The following is a 16,338-nucleotide window of genomic DNA, read 5'->3' as shown; positions in this document are numbered from 1 at the left end:
ATCTTGTGGTAGGTCTATTCAGATTTATTCTGATTGGGATATACTGTGCTTCTTGGACATGTAAATCCATTTCTTTCAGCTATTTCCTCCAATACTCTTTCTGCCCCTTTTCCCTTCCCTTCTCCTGGAACTCTCATGACATATACGTTGTTGCATTTTTGTGTTACCATTCAACTCCCTGAGCCCCTGCTCATTTTTTCCATCCTTTTCTTTCTTTGTTCTTTTCTCTCTTCAATTTTGACTGTTCTGTCTTCTATATCACTTATTCTTTCTTCTGTCATTTCGAATTTGCTGTTGTATGTTGCTAATGTGTTTCTGATCTTACCTTTCATGTCTTTCCTTGCCATGAGCTCTGTTACTTTTCTATTCAGTTTTTCAAGTTCTTCTTTGTGCTTCATCCATGTTTTCTTGCTGTTGTTTATCTCTTTAGCCATATTGTCTTTCAATTCATTAATATTCTTTTGGAAATTTGTGTACATCTCATTGATTAGTTGTCTCAAATTCAGTGTCTCTTTTAGGGTTTTGATCTATTCCTTTCCCTGGGCCATTTCTTCCATTTTCTTAGTATGGCTTGTAATTTTTTGCTGATGTCTAGGAATCTGGTTAGGAAGGTGAGTTTACTCAGATGCTTAAACGCTCTCTCTTTCATAGGAACTTAGTAGCAGGAAGCTGTGTGTTACTCTGTTCTTTGATTCTTGGTTTAACCTGATCTGGGTCTTTAGGATTGTCCCTGTTAGTTGCTCAAATCTGGACCTGGACCCAGTAATGGGCTGCAGACGGGCTTCCAAGGGCCTTGGGGAAGGAGGCTGTAAAGGCCAGATAAATTTTTTTTTTTTTTACAGGTAGTAAGAAAAGGTATATTTATTATTGCACAGTGTCTTTCAATACATTTGAAAAAGTCATTCATATTTATTATCATGCTATTTTCCTTAAGAAAAAAATTGTTACCATTTCACAACTCTGCAAATACCACATAATGCCACAAATATGTTTTAATTTCAATAATAAAAGCATTAAAAAAACTTTTCTCTCTCTTTTAATGTGTTCTTCTTCCCAGTCCACATATTTTCCCCTAAAATGATTTGTAAGAATTTTGAAGATTAAACTTTGCCACAGTTGTGTCTTGGTGTGGAAGTATTAAACTATAAAAGTAAAACCTGTAGCATTAAAGAACAGATACAAATAAGAAATGTGGATCTGACAACATATCCAACTTCACTACTAATCAAAAAAGGACAAAAGCAAGATTTTACTTCCATTTTTTAAATTGTAATAAATACACACCAAAAGTGCTTGTACATGGAGAATTGATCTACGTTCATGTCTTTCAGATGGATTCTCATGTATTGAGATTGTAGTTCAAAACCTATGAACATTTGTAGACATTTGAAGAATGTTTTCAAAGTATTTTACAGAAAGACAGCACCAAAATATATTTCTACCAACTATGAATGAGAGCATCTCTCTTACTGCTGGCAAGCATGAAAATTGACAATTTAAAAATAGAAAGCTTTTCCACCAAAGTTAATGGACAAAACATTTGAAATCATATTTGCTTTAATTTCCTCCCATGCACTTCCTTAGTTCTCCAGCAGAAGGCAGTTGTTGGCAGCCTCATTTCAAATCCTGGTTGGAGTATGTTTGCTGCAACAGGGACCACATCAGTGTGATAGAGGCTCCTGCCTGGAGGCGAAGAGCCGTATATTCAAACTTCTCTGCGGCAGTTCTCCAGCCTTTGCTGGCAGTCCCCTCCCTTTCCCGAGGTAGGGGATAATTCCACTCCCCTCTGTCTTTAACCAGTCCCGGTCAGTAGAGAGGGAGATTGAGAGGGTCGGGTCTCCTTAGCCCCTTAGTGGCTCCCAGGACAAACAATGGTGTGGCCCCACCTGGCCTGGACAGGCTCGTGGGCACAGCAGACCAGATGTGTGGGTCAGAAGCCGAGTCAGCCTTGGGCTGCATCCCTCTCTCCCCCCTTTCTGAGGAGCTGGGTCCCTGGGGCCCCCTTTGTCTGTAGCTGCAAGCCCCAAGGCCTGGGAATTCGAGAGTGTCTATAGGGTGGGGAAGTTGCCAGACTTGCTCCTTCTAACTCACAGTTTTACCAATGTGATTCTTTTCCTTTGCCCCTCTCTCTTCTGGGAAGTGTCCAGCCTTCTGGTATGCTAAACCCTACAAGATATTTTTCCAGGCCATTTCTGCCTGTCCTCTAGCTATTTTTCTGGGAGAGAAGAGAGTCCTGTGTCTTTCTCCATCTTTCTCTGATAGAGCTTTAGTTTCCAGAATATATAAAGAAATCTTTCAACTTAACAAAAAAGACATACAACCTAGTTAAAAAAATAAACAAAAGATTTGAATAGGCATTTCTCCAAAGAAGATATTCGAATGGCCAGAAAGCTCATGAAAAGATGCTCAATATCATTAGCCATCAGAGAAATCAAATCAAAATCACAATGAGATACCATTTCATACCCATTAGAATGACTGCTGTTAAAAATGTGGAAAATGGCAATTATTGGAAAGGATGAAGAGAAATAGGAACACTAATTCATTGCCGGTGGCAAAGTAAAATGGTGCAACTTCTGTGGAAGACAGTTTGGCAGTTCCTCAGACAATTAGTTATAGAGTTACTTGATGACCTGGCAATCCCACTACCAGGTATACAACCAAAAGAACTGAAAACTAGGACTTTTTTCACACTGATGTTCATAGCAGCCTTCTCCATAGTTGCCAAAAAATGAAAGTAAGCCAAGTATCCATCAGTGGATGAATGGATCAACAAAATGTGGTGCAAATATATACATACAATGTAACACTGTTCAGCCATGAAAAGGAGTGAAGTTCTGATGCATGAGACAACATGGATGACCTTGAAAACATCATGTTGAGTGAAAAAAGCCAGACATAAAGGACCAGTATTGTGTGATGTCACTGACATGAAATAATTTTAATAAGCAGACTCATAGAGTCAGAATCTAGAATGTGGGTTACCGGGAAATGGGGTGGGGATAGGGAATGGAATGTGAGGCATAAAATGTACAGGGTTTTTATTTGAAATGATGGAATTGTTTTGGTAATGCATGGTGGTGATGGTAGCACAACATTGTGAATGTACTTAACAGCACTGAAATATGTATCTAGATGTAATTAAAAGGGGGAAGACTAGGTTGTATGTATGGCCGTAGAGTAACAATTTTTTAAAACTCCGTGGAACTGCACTACACAAACAGTGAACCTTAAATTAAACCTTGAGCTATAATTGATAGTACAGTTATAAAAATTGTCTGGTTCAGAACATACTTGGCAGAGGAAAGAGCTAGAGCGGAGGAAATGGGAGTGAGCCTGGCATGTTTGGGGAGAGAATAGAGGCCAGTGTTGCTGGAAGAGTGACGGAGGAGAGCTGAGGAGGAGAGAGAGCCAGAGGCAGCAGGTGGCCTGATCGTGAAGAGCCTTAGAGACCATTTAAATAACCTTGGCTTTTCGTTTTTGGAATGGCATAGGAGCCGTTGGAGGACTTGAAGCAGAATGACAGGCTCTGGCGTGGTCGTGTGACAGTGAAGTCTTAAGCTGCTGTGTTGAGAGTAGACCTTGGTTTGGAGGGTGGTGGGGGAAAGCAAAGTCAGGGAGCTATTGTAGTCTTCCAGGCAGGAGACGCTGGTGGCTTGGACCAGGGTGGTGGTAGAGGGGGCGATGAGAAGTGGCTGGATTCTGGATAAAGTTTTGACAGTAGAGCCAACCAGCCTTCCTAATGGATTAGATGTGGATGGAGAGGAGAGGAATAAATAGCAATATATGACTACAGATACGCTCTGTGAGTGGCCATGACAGGTTCTTCTCTGTGCTTTTCTCCCAAGGACTGAGTCTTCCCTCTGCTCACTGAGGATTAGTGTAAAGAGAAGCCTTTTTATAGTGACCTTTCTAAGAACACTGGGAAAAGCAAAAAACTGAGGATGGGTTTGAGAGATGTGTGGCAGGATTTTAGAACAAATTATAGGCTTTGCAATACTGTAGACTGAGATACCTTGATATATGTGTTATAATTAGTGTTAAGAGTATATTGAAAACAACTCTAGGATCCTGACAGAGTTTTTAATTTTCTGTGCACAGCCAGAATTTTTCTTTGCATCTTTTAATGTGGAAAAGACAGTTTGAGACTAGCAGAGATTAAACCAAAGAGCTTTAAGGATAAAAAGAAGTGTACTTTTATTATAGTTCATCTCCAGAACCATTTCATTCTTTGTTTTAATTATTTTAGTATCAAGCTACTCTTCCAGGTCCCATGAGAAAAGATATTAATTCCTATTACTTACGTTTATCCTATAAATACTGCTTTTCAGAAGCAGTATACTAGAATGCTGAATTTATTTGATCAAAATAGGAGTAAAATAAGCTCTCTCTACCATGATTTATACTTGTAAATGTAAAATGAATTTCCATGCCAATTCACTTGATAGGCTTTGTGAAACCATTCTAGTTTAATATTCTAATCTTATCAAATATTAATCGTTTATTAACCATATGTAAGTTCTTTACAGATAGGGCATTCTTTCAGTAAACTCAGCAAAGTACCATCTTTATATAGCAAAATATCATTTTGCTTTTTATATTTTGTAGAGTTATAACTGCTGGTATAAAATTTGATACTGGTGTATTTCAAAGGTTATTTACATTGAGTGGTATGGAAATAAGACAGAATTTGCACACATAGGCAAAAAATGTATACTTTTTGTTTTTGTTGTAACATTGTCCACACAAAATCCCCTATAACTGAATGCTCTGTGAAATACAAAAATACAGACTCCATGTGACCAATGTGTGACCTCGGACATGTTACTGAACTTACCTGGTTTCCTTCTCTGTAAAGTGGGGATAATAATATTTTCCCTGTAGAGTTGTTGTGAGGATAATTGTAAAGTACTTAGAACAGTCCTGGTGCATAATCTAGCGTTATAAACTTGTTTACCCCCTATATGGGAACTCTGTATTTTATGCATGATTTTTCTGTAAACCACAACTTCTCTAACTAAAAAAATGTATAAAAAAATGTTTACCACTATTACTCCCTCCCCCTTCTGTTGTTCTTATTTTTGTATATCTTACTTTCACACTTCTCTTTTTTTTCAGATCATTGATCACTCAGGAGATCCTGTAGAAGGAGTATATAAAACTTATATTTATGTAGAAAACATTATTAAACAGGTACATATGCAAACCCTGTAAGATTTTCATCTAAAATATCCTAGACTGTTTTCCGTAAAATGGAGTTTTCCAGAGAAAAGCACTTTCTTTTTCAAACCACTTGTTATTTACAAACAATGCAGCTGTTCTTGTTGGCAGTTCATCCTCACGATCTTACCATGATATTTCTCGCACTAGGCATCTTTCTTTCTCGTCTTTCTCACAGAGCTCTCTGGTGCTTGAATGCTTGTTATATGTAAAATATATTTCAAAAGTGCCAGTTCAAAGGTAAGTATTTGAGGAAAACTTTAGGTTTTTGCAATAGAGTCTCCCCAGCTTCCCTGTACACTTTGAATTTTTATGTATCAGAACAGTCCTTCTCAAATGTTTCTACCACATGATCCCTGACAGCAGAGAAGAAGCCAGCTCACCTCTAGGGTCTGAGAAGAGAGGACCTCAGAGTTGTCTGGAGGTCAAACTCTCTTTGAAGCTTCCAAGTATTATCTTGAGGTTTTATATGAGTTATATATTCTGCTCAGTAGTATGCCTATTTATATTTAATATAAAAATCAGCTTTAAAGTATACATTAGCAAAAATGCTAATAATGATTATAAAACAAAATAGCCCCATCTTCAAGTAAAATGCATATTAAAGGAAAATATACCATGGTTAGCCCCTTGACCACCTCCCCAGGGTACTGGGGCCCTATTGAGAAGCAGGGGATTAGATTATCTTTCCTGATTAATTTGCATTACCAGTATGGAGATTTGTTATCTGAGAAGAGTGAGCTCCAAACCTAATGATACAAGTTCTGCCAACGCATTTGTGGAGTATTCTTTAGTCTAAAGGCTATTACCAATTTTGATCTTGCCGATAACATTGTGAATTTTAGGATCATGATAAGTAAAATGCATTGGGTAGAATGAATGGCCACAAGTGAAAATGGACTTATTAACCATCTTCTAATGCTTGAAGGACAGACAACATATTTTCAGTCATCTAATATGAAGACTAGACATAACGGCAGAGGTATTTGATACCAAGAAACCCCATCTTAGTAATTAAATTCTTACAAAATGTAAAGCAATCAATTTCTTAGGCATTAGTACAAATCTTTAAAATTTTTCATCCACCAGATATAACCAAAGATATAGTGAAACATTTTTCAGAAAACAGATTCCTTAAGATTCAAATACCCCCCTAGCTTTATTTTTAAAGAAGGAAAAGGTGTTTCTTTTTTATTGTTTTTAGTATTTCCTTTTTTTCTAAATTGGTGTTTGTTTTTATAACTGTAGACATATTTTTGTAGTGGTACAAAGGCCTCCTGGCTCGGACTTGCCTTCGTAAGTAGGTAAAGCTCACTGTGGACCTGTGTGCTGTCCCACACTGCAAGGTTTTTACGCTCGCTCGTTTCCATGTGCTTGTTCTTGGTGTTTAGGACATACTGGGCTTTGAGAACACAGACCTGGAGAGTAAGGATTTGGGCAGTGAAGATTCCATTCCAGAAGAAGATGATTTTGGTGATGTTCTGTGGGACATACATGATGAACAAGAGCAGATGGAAACTTTTCAACAGGCTTCTAATTCAGCCCATGAGTTGGGATTTGAGAAAGTAAGCATGCTTGTTCCAACAGACATCAGTCCCCATTTAAAGGCTATATTGTGATTGTGTTCCCACCTAAACAGAGTCAAGGTGAAGACTGCACTTATGCTTTGATTATCCATGTTGAGATGTAATTAAGTTTATTGTATAGTGAAAGAGTCAAATAAACTTATAAACATCAAACATTTTCATCTATAGATTAGGATTTATAACCCACATGCTCATTATACCACCATCCGTAACCACCCAGACCAAGATTAGGATTTTAGGAAGCCTGGTAGAAATAGTAAGGCAATTCTTAGAAGAATCAAATTATCAAAACATTCAGAAAACAAAGCGCAGAAGTTTATCCAATAGGCAGATTAGTCCCTTTCTATGGGCCTAATCAGCATCCTTAAATATCTGAACAAATTAGTAGAATTTGAAGTGCAAAAGAATCTATGTCCAACTTCAAAAAATAATAATGTAAAAAATCAGTGTAAGAACTAATATGCTAAAGAATATTATAGTAGCTAGCATCAACAGCTGTGCTTTAATAATTTAGACTGCCTGGGTTTGTGTCCTGTCTCCACCGTTTCGTACCTGTGGATTTTGATCAAGTTGTTCAACCACACTAAGCTTGGATTCTCTTGTCTGTAAAACGAGAACTAACATAATACTCAGAGGGCTACTGTGAAGATTCGATAAAACAATACATGCAAAGTTTTTAGTAGAATAATTACATAGTAAGTGATAGATTAGTCATTTATTTTATGAGAGACGTATTATTACTATTATTAACTAAATGATGGAGGATGATTATAAGTCAACTGTATTTAGTATTCCGAGGCATTTGCATCATCACAATTTAAATTCCTTTTTGTTTCTAGTATTACCAACGACTTAATGATCTAGTGGCAGCACCTGCACCGATTCCACCTCTTCTTGTATCTGGAGGACCAGGTTCTGGAAAGTCTCTTCTTTTATCCAAGTGGTATGATGCAGTGCAAACTGTTGTTGTTGTCTAAATTGCTGAATTCATTCAACAGAACACCTTATTGCGTCTGCCTTCCTGTGTGACCTGTACAAAACATTAAAGAGAAAAGAAGTAAAGTAATAGGCTCATGCCCGAAGTATATATATAATTTGGATATAAGAGAAAGATACAGGTTAACAAAGAAATAAGAATGGTGGGCATTTGTACTTACATACATAATTTATATAGAAGCACTAAGGAAGTAGGGCTGTGTAAGGAAGTAGGGCTGTGTGCTGTGGAATTAGGTGAATTATGGAGGTGATGTGCTTTTATTTTCAAACATTGACTTCATCTTAAAGGTTTCATTGAGATTTTAAATATTTGAAACCATAAGACAAATATGCGCTATTTAGAATGAAATAAATCCTAAAGAACACCAAAAGGCAGGATAACTGTTACCATGAGTGCAATCTAATTCTTTTAATTATGGACTTCAAATAATATAAGAGAATAAATTTTTTTCTTTCATTTTAGTTTATTACATTACTTAAAAATAGAAGAAATAGTGAGTATATTCTTTCACTCATAAATATCATTTACATTGAAGTGTTAGCATATGTTGTTTCCTTTTTATTGCCCTTTTAAGTCATATTTGGGAAATAATATTTTTATACTTAATAATGAAAGGTATGTTCATTTTACTAATGCCTTAACCTCCAGTACAGACTACTGTACTTAAATTAGTTCATGCAATTTGTAATTAGAATGAATCTATAATTATTTTTAAAAGTTTATTTAAAGGATCAACAAATGGAGTGAAAATATGAATCTCTGTATTTATGAAGGTGGCTGACCATGTGGTGCCTGGAGGTGGCATTTGATGTTTAGTGAATTGTGAGTTCTTTTTTGTTGTTGACAGTAAAGGGCCTTCATCAGTCTTTAAAAAAAGTCTTATCTGTTTCTTCCAGGATTCAGTTGCAACAGAAGAATTCTCCTAACACACTAATTCTTTCTCATTTTGTGGGGAGGCCCATGTCAACTAGCTCAGAGTCTTCCTTAATTATTAAGCGACTCACTTTAAAGGTATAGTATGCCAGCTTTTAGAATATTTAGCATTTTAATTCAGATTCTGAGATTGTTGAGGTGGGTAAGTCCCTGATGATAAACCAATTTTCACTGGTATCCATTTGTTTTGATTTTGTAGAGGTTACAAATCAACACTTTATACACCTGGGTCATCTTGGTGACTCAATTTGGGTTTAAAAGTAGGGCTGGAATATTTCCCACTAGCTGTAATAAAGTGTCTCTCTCTTAACTGGCATGTGTTCTTATCTTGTAGTTGATGCAGCACGCTTGGTCAGTATCTGCTCTGACCCTGGATCCTGCTAAGCTCCTGGAGGAGTTTCCACGTTGGCTAGAAAAGCTCTCTGCCCGCCATCAGGGCAGCATCATCATCATCATTGATTCTATAGATCAAGTTCAGGTACTGTTTTCACTTTGTAAACTACTAATATACTCAGGCAAAAATACTAGTAATGGCTGTAGCAGACTTTCACATGAAGAAATTTGTGAGAAGAGGTTGATGTTGTTTATTTTATTTTTGCTTAACTCCTAGGGAGGAAGTATGTGGATAAAAGTATACCTTATGTCAGTGGACACTAGTATCTTTTTGGGAAAGTCCAACTGCATTAACACAATTAGCAAAGAATGGTCACTTTGGCATTTTTTTAGAAGCCTTAATGTTTTCTTAAGTGTTCAGAATTCAGAGCAGTAATAACAGTGTTTTACTATTTGTTCTTTTAATGTTCTGAGAGAAATAATCCCAAAATAAGATATTATCCTTAATTAATAACAGAGTAAGAGAAACTTAATGAGAATTCCATTTTACTTGGGGAGCTATTATTGGGTTGTCTAGTAGATTTTAAATTAATAGATTGAATTTTGTTTTTATATTTTTAAGCAAGTTGAAAAGCACATGAAATGGCTGATAGATCCACTGCCAGTGAATGTAAGAGTAATTGTTTCTGTGAATGTAGAAACTTGCCCTCCAGCATGGAGGTAGGATGCTAACTTTTAGATTATGTAAAGTGTTTCAAATGCAAATAAGGAAACTGTTTTTGATATGTGTTTGTTGTTTTCATATTTTTCATGTAAGTATCAGTGAGGATGGGAGAAATGGGTGAATTAAAGTAAAGATAGAATCTGTAGGATCTGGTGAAGTTTAGATGTGACATGGGAGAGAGAAGGAAAAGCTTATACAAGTTTCTGACCTGAGAATTTAAGTAAATTGTGGTTCCATCTGCTGACATAGGAATCACAAAGAAGGCTCAGGTTTGTGGGGGAAAGATCCTGAGTTTAGTTTTTAGACATAATTAGTTTGAGCTGCCTATTGTAGCTCCAAGTAGCAATGTCTAGCGGGCAGTTTAATTTATGGATGAGGAGAACAGGGAGTGCCAGGCAGGGGTGATATCCTGGAGAACTGTTTTTCTGTTTAGACATTTTTCTCCTAATCGCCTCCTCCCCATGAAATGTTAATACCACACATATTCTTTGTATCAGTGTATGTGTGTATGATATGTATATCTGTGCTTGTGCATAAAAAGAGTAAGATTTTTTCACACACACCACCCCCCTCAATCAATTTGCACCATCCTTGTGAGAATGCATGCTGCACGAAAATTAAATTCAGACTGGATTATATATATGTACCTGTGGAACATGCTGTGTCTTTTCTTCTTCTTAAAGGAACCAGTACCTACGTTTCACTTTTCCTGATTGTATAGAACATAGAATTAGAATGGTTTACCACCTACTTGTATAATAGTAATACATATGTTCCTTATTTTATAATTTGTGTTGTGATTAATAGTTGAAAGTAACGATACTCATGTTAGGATGAATGAAATAAATTAGAATTACTATTAATATGATTAACAGAAATTAGCTTTGTTTACTTTATAAAGGTATTATTAAAATGTAATTTCTTAATGAATTCTAACCTTTGTGAGTAGATTATAGCTTTTGTATTATTAGAAAAAAATTTCATTTTTTTTTTCCTTCAAATAAAAGGTTGTGGCCTACACTTCATCTTGATCCTTTAAATCCAAAAGATGCAAAATCTGTTATAATTGCAGAATGTGACTCTGTAGACCTTAAACTGAGTAAAGAGCAGGTAAGTATTTTTCATTTTGATGCTGTCTTTCCTTCTATCAGCTTTCCTGCCTTTCTTACATGACACTCAAAATTAAAAAAAACAACTCTCTACTATGACAAGGTTATTTGGCATTGAGTAATTACCTTGTAAAATGCATTCCATCTTAAAAACTAATGACAGATATAGAATAGGCATTAAAAAGATTTTGGTCTTAAGATTTACTTTGACGTATAACAGAGAGTATCTTCAAAGCAAAACGCATTTGGGCTTGTGCACCCCTGTGGCAGGAGGGCTGCCCCCAGCCCGGCTTCCCCGTGGCGATGCCGCTGATGGGGCGGCAGGGACGGTGCTGTGCTCGCTGGGGTGTTTGCTGATGGCTCAGTTGTAAAGACTGCTCAATTCCAGGATGGTTTTGTATTTTTGTTTTGTTTTTTGGGAAACCGATGCAGGAGAAGAAGCTAGAACGACACTGTCGTTCTGCTACAACCTGCAATGCTCTTTATGTCACCCTTTTCGGCAAAATGGTTACACGGTAAGTGCTGGCTAATTTAAATGCTCTTTGCATGTTTTGCGTTTGCTGCTGACCCTTCCTCACCGTGTGGAACTGAGAACGGATCACTCCAGCGGTCTCTTGGGCCACTCAGATTCTGTTTATTCTAACAGCGATACTAACAACCTGTGGAATGTGACTACATTAATGACTGAAGATTGAGTAGGTCATGAATTGTCATGACTTGCTGGATATGTTTGCTCAGTTTTCATCATACTAACTCTCCCCCTCTCCTTACTGGGGATGGCAAAAGAAGGCCGTCTTCACCTTTGACCCACCCGTGAGTGCTCTGTATCACTTGCTCGAGGCCCCCGGCGCTGAGAAAGGGAGCATGTAGCCAAGGCTCAAAAACGTTATTTTGTCATGTGTCCTTGAATGTAGGTAGATATGTATGTCGGTTGGAATTTTTTTCAATTTCATTGAGACATATTAATAAAGCATAGTAATAGAATTCATCCAAAGTTACAACCAATGGTATTTTGTATAACTGTGTAGTTGTGTGTTCATTGCTTCATCATTATTAGGGCGTTTTCATTATTTCAATGATAATAATGAACAAAAACAGACAAACAAACAAGAAAATGTCTCACCTCTCATCTATCTATGTTTCCCCCACTCTGCATAGCTGCAGCTTCTGGCTATTCTCTCCAAAGTGTATAATCAATGACTTTTAGTATAATCACAGTGTTGTACATTCATCATCTCAAAAATTTTAGAACAATTTCATTACTCCAAAAAGAAAGACTCCACACCCCTTAGCATTCCTTCCTCGGACCTACATGACCACTAATCTCACTTCATTTTTATAAACTGATTTATATTTACATTTTATATAAAGGAAATCATACAATACGTAGTACTCCGTGTCTGGTCTCCTTCACTTAGTATAGTGTTGTGGTTTTTTTTTTTTTTTGGCTGATATTAACATTTTATACTATTAACTTACATTTGTTGAGTTTCAAAGAAAAATAGTTGGAATTTGTAATTGTCTCCATTCTCAAAATCCTGATAAACTTTTCATTTTAAAATAGAAATTCTTCTTTTATACATATCCATTAGTATTCTGCCTTTCAGTAAGGCATTAGAATGTTCCACTCCTTTTTTCTTCCATACATCTTTATCCTTATCTGTTCCAAACCAGAGTTTAAAAAAATTTAATATTTAGGTATCAATCACAATAGATAATAATCCTAGCACAACTCTTATTTCTAGACACTGAATTGAGTACTCCTAGCATTTAATTCCATACTCTCATCGCAAGCACCAAATTTTAAATGAGAAAACAGTTTTGTAAAACTTTAAGTTACCCATATTTCTACCATTCTTTTCTACTGTCATCAGTTTTGTAGCACTATATCTGACAGCTGTCAACTTGAGTAGCTGGCATAAGTACAGTTTTAGAATGTGAGTCATCTTCCATACATTTCATAATGCTTATTGAAATGATCTATTTTAAAAGGGACCATGGACCACTTTTGTTTTTTGTCTTCTTTACACATCTTAATGTTTAACAAAGAGACTACTAGTAAGTTTTGTGTCACTATTTTAAAACAAACCTTTTCTTTAATGATTGTTTTTAGCCTGATGTTTTCTAAATTCTGGCTGTAAACAAATGTAATTTGCATGGCTAACTAACTAATAAAACTTAACATAAAATTATTTTCCTATTTTCTGTATATATACAGGTGGCATGCTTCTGGATGATAGGAGCCATGTCTTACTCATTTTTATAATCATAATGAATAGCAGCATATATTCAATAATGCATAGTAAGTCCCAGCATATGATAATTTAATTGAATTAAATGGTACACCAAAATTAACTCAATGACTCTAGCAGCCCCATAAAACTGCATTTTCCTGCATCATGTTTTATTGAATTCCTGTTATCAGTTGCAGTACAAAAAATAGAAACAGTATTGTTTTATTTACCCCCAGACTTTCACAAATGTTGGTAGGCTGTAAGAAATGAAATCTATTTTCAATTCCAACAGTGCTGGGCAGACAGGAAATTTAGATAATGTACTTCATCAGTGTTTCCAGTGTCAAGATACTGTTTCATTATATAGACTTGTTCTGCAATCTATCCAGGAGTCCATGGCCAATGATACGGATAAAGAACTAATGAAACAGGTAAAGTGTAATTAAAAATTATGCAAAGATGATTATTTTATACATGAATTAAGGTAAAACTTGTTTTTAAATTTGTGAAACAAACATATACAGGTACATTTGCAACCATAGTGAGCTTGTTAGCCAGAAATGATGTCTTGGGAGAATTTGCCTTGTCATGATTACCACTAAGATTTACCATCTTTTTATATTTGTTGGCTGTTCTTGTTTCCTTTTTTGTGAATTGTGAGTTCTTTACCCATTTTGTAAACATATTGTTTGTCTTACTCTCATGTGTAGGAGTTGTTGTTTTTTAGTGGTACTACTGATATATATAATAAATTTGAAAGATAACCTGTATTGATTACTTATTACAAAAATAAGGGAAAAAATACCAAAAGCAAATCCACAAATTCATTTGAAGCAAAATAAAAAAGACAGTTGAGCATTTGGCTCATGTTTTCAAACTTTCCTATATTCCTGTGTAGGTTTCAAATTACTTAATAACCCCATGATCAGGATTAACAAAAGTTTGTGGGTGAGAATTTAATAACTCTGACTAGATTTGTTTCATGGTGAAGAAGAGAAAAGGTAACGTAGGCATTCTTGCTTCTAGTGAGATTAATGCCAGTCCTAATTGCACTGCAAGTAATAAGGTGTTTTGATCACAGTTTAGAATTGTCTTTTTGTAAAAAACAAACAAACAGAAAGAATCCTTCCTAAGAAGTCATTTCCGCGTATCTGAAGGAGCCTGCTGGAACGTGTAGCCGCGGAGCATGCTGGGGGGCGTGACGCGCAGAGGCGCCTGCGCAGTGGGCGCCCGGGCGGAGGCGGGCGTCGGTCTTTCAGGTGGAGTGTCCGGCGCGTTGGGGTCGTCCTGCCTGACGGTTCAGGGATGGACGCAGCCATCGTACATCTTGTCATAACTTACACATTTGTGTGGGAGAGAGCGTGAACGATGATGTGGGCTGCCGTCCGCATTTGGCGGCGCGCTCCCACGTGTGTATCGGTTGCGGCAGGCGTGCCTCGCCGATGAAGGAGCCGGTGCGGGGAGCGGGGAGGACGCGGTGGGGCTGATGGGCACCCCTCCATATTTTATGTACCATTAACGTAATCTAGATATCTTTAAAAAAAGTATAAAAACACCAGCAGAACCTTTCAGGCTCATTTCAAGAACCAGGTAATTCCCAAGCCACGGTGGAATTCACTTGGATTGTATAACCAAGATTTTAAATTACATTTTAGAATTCTTTATTTGTATAAGGTGATTGAAATGACCAAGAAATAATAAAATCAAGGCAAAATAACTGAAAGATTAGGTCATAAATACCAGTTTTTTTCTTGTGACAGATTCTCACAGGTGTTTTGTTACAAACAATATTTTCATTTTTAAGAATATGAAACGCATAGGAGTTCTTGAATGTACTGCATACAAATCCTTTGTAATAGAGTTGGCAAATAAATGTGTACTGTTTGTTTCTTGTCTTTTAACTTCATTGTATTATTCATAATACAAAGATTTACTTTGATGAAGTCAAATTTATCAACTCTTTTCCTTAATAGTTAATGCCTATTATGTCTTGTTTACAAAAAACTTTGCTCTCATGAAGTTACTTAGATATCATTTATGTAAGTGTATTTGCATGATAAATGTGAAGCCCCCGTCAAGCAGCACACTCACGTGTCACCATGGCCTGGTTCTAGACTCTCCTGCTCCAGGTTTCTCTGCCCCTTGCCAATACCACGCTGCCGTGGTTATTAGAACTCTAAAGTAAGTCCTGCTATTTGCTTGGGCAGGTCCCCTTTCATTATTATTTTTCACAATCGTCTTGGCTAATTTGCCGTATATGAATTTAGAAATGGCTCAGCAAATGTCATGAATTTTAATTGGAATTGCATTGAGTTTAAAGATTAAATTGGGGAAAATCATGATGTGAGTTTTCTCCTCCATGGAAACCTAAATAACCCTCCCTTTATTTAGTCAATTTTTAGTGTCTTTCAATAGTGTTTTATCTTCTTCTCCATAATGGTCCTGTACATCTTTTTTAAAAATTTGTTTCCAAGTGTTAGTATCATATAGTTAAAATTAACATTTTTAAATTGTTTGTTGCTTGTGTGTTTAATTCTTCTTTTTGAGTACTTTATCTCCAGCAACCTTGCTTTTAGAGTTTGAACTTGAATCCATTTTTATGTTAATTTCTCAGCTTGTAGGTTCCTGGGGTTTTGTTTTGTTTTGTTTTTTTAAGATTTTATTTATTTCTCTCCCCCCACCACCACCTCCAGTGGCCACTCTGTGTCCGCTTGTATTCTCGTCGGGCAGCACAGGGGATCAGTGTCTCTTTTTGTTGTGTCATCTTGCTGCGTCAGCGCACCACTCCTGGGCAGCTCTCCTTGCACAGGGGCCACTCCTTGCATGGGGGCACCCGTACGTGGGCCGGCCCTCCTTGCGTGCAGCAGCACTGCACGTGGGCCAGCTCACCACATGAGCCAGGAGGCCCTGGATAGCAAACCCTTGGACCTCCTGTGTGGTAGGTGGGTGCTCTATCTGTTGAGCCACATCCGCTTCCCTCCTGGGGTTTTGACTTCTTGTCCCACCCTCACATCTATAAGCGTTCTTGTCATTGTCCTGTGCCTATGGGCACAGGTTTTGCTCATGCACTTCCTAACTGGAGGTAGGGCTTTTCGGAGGTGCTGGTGTTGGCAAGCATTCGTGTCCAGCTCCTCGCCTGGGCGTGGGAATCCCAGCTACTGGCCCTGCTGCCTGTCTTGTCACCTCAGCCATGCCTACCCCA

The 16,338-nt window shown here is 37.1% G+C and overlaps 1 protein-coding gene across 1 annotated transcript in view; it reads left to right on the top strand.

The window, feature by feature from the left end:
- The window catches only part of LOC101411864 (nephrocystin-3), a 43,340-nt gene that overhangs the window by 14,928 nt on the left and 12,074 nt on the right, over nt 1-16,338 (top strand). The window contains exons 8-16 of the mRNA XM_058294961.2: nt 5,119-5,193; nt 6,612-6,785; nt 7,646-7,749; nt 8,700-8,814; nt 9,071-9,214; nt 9,692-9,789; nt 10,801-10,903; nt 11,335-11,417; nt 13,429-13,567. Coding sequence (XP_058150944.1) covers nt 5,119-5,193; nt 6,612-6,785; nt 7,646-7,749; nt 8,700-8,814; nt 9,071-9,214; nt 9,692-9,789; nt 10,801-10,903; nt 11,335-11,417; nt 13,429-13,567 — 1,035 coding nt within the window. The remainder of the gene's footprint in view (nt 1-5,118; nt 5,194-6,611; nt 6,786-7,645; nt 7,750-8,699; nt 8,815-9,070; nt 9,215-9,691; nt 9,790-10,800; nt 10,904-11,334; nt 11,418-13,428; nt 13,568-16,338) is intronic.

Source organism: Dasypus novemcinctus, chromosome 4 (assembly GCF_030445035.2).
Source record: "Dasypus novemcinctus isolate mDasNov1 chromosome 4, mDasNov1.1.hap2, whole genome shotgun sequence".
Lineage (NCBI taxonomy): Eukaryota > Metazoa > Chordata > Mammalia > Cingulata > Dasypodidae > Dasypus > Dasypus novemcinctus.
The sequence above is the reverse complement of the archived record's forward strand: the minus strand, read 5'-3'. Positions and strand labels throughout refer to the sequence as shown.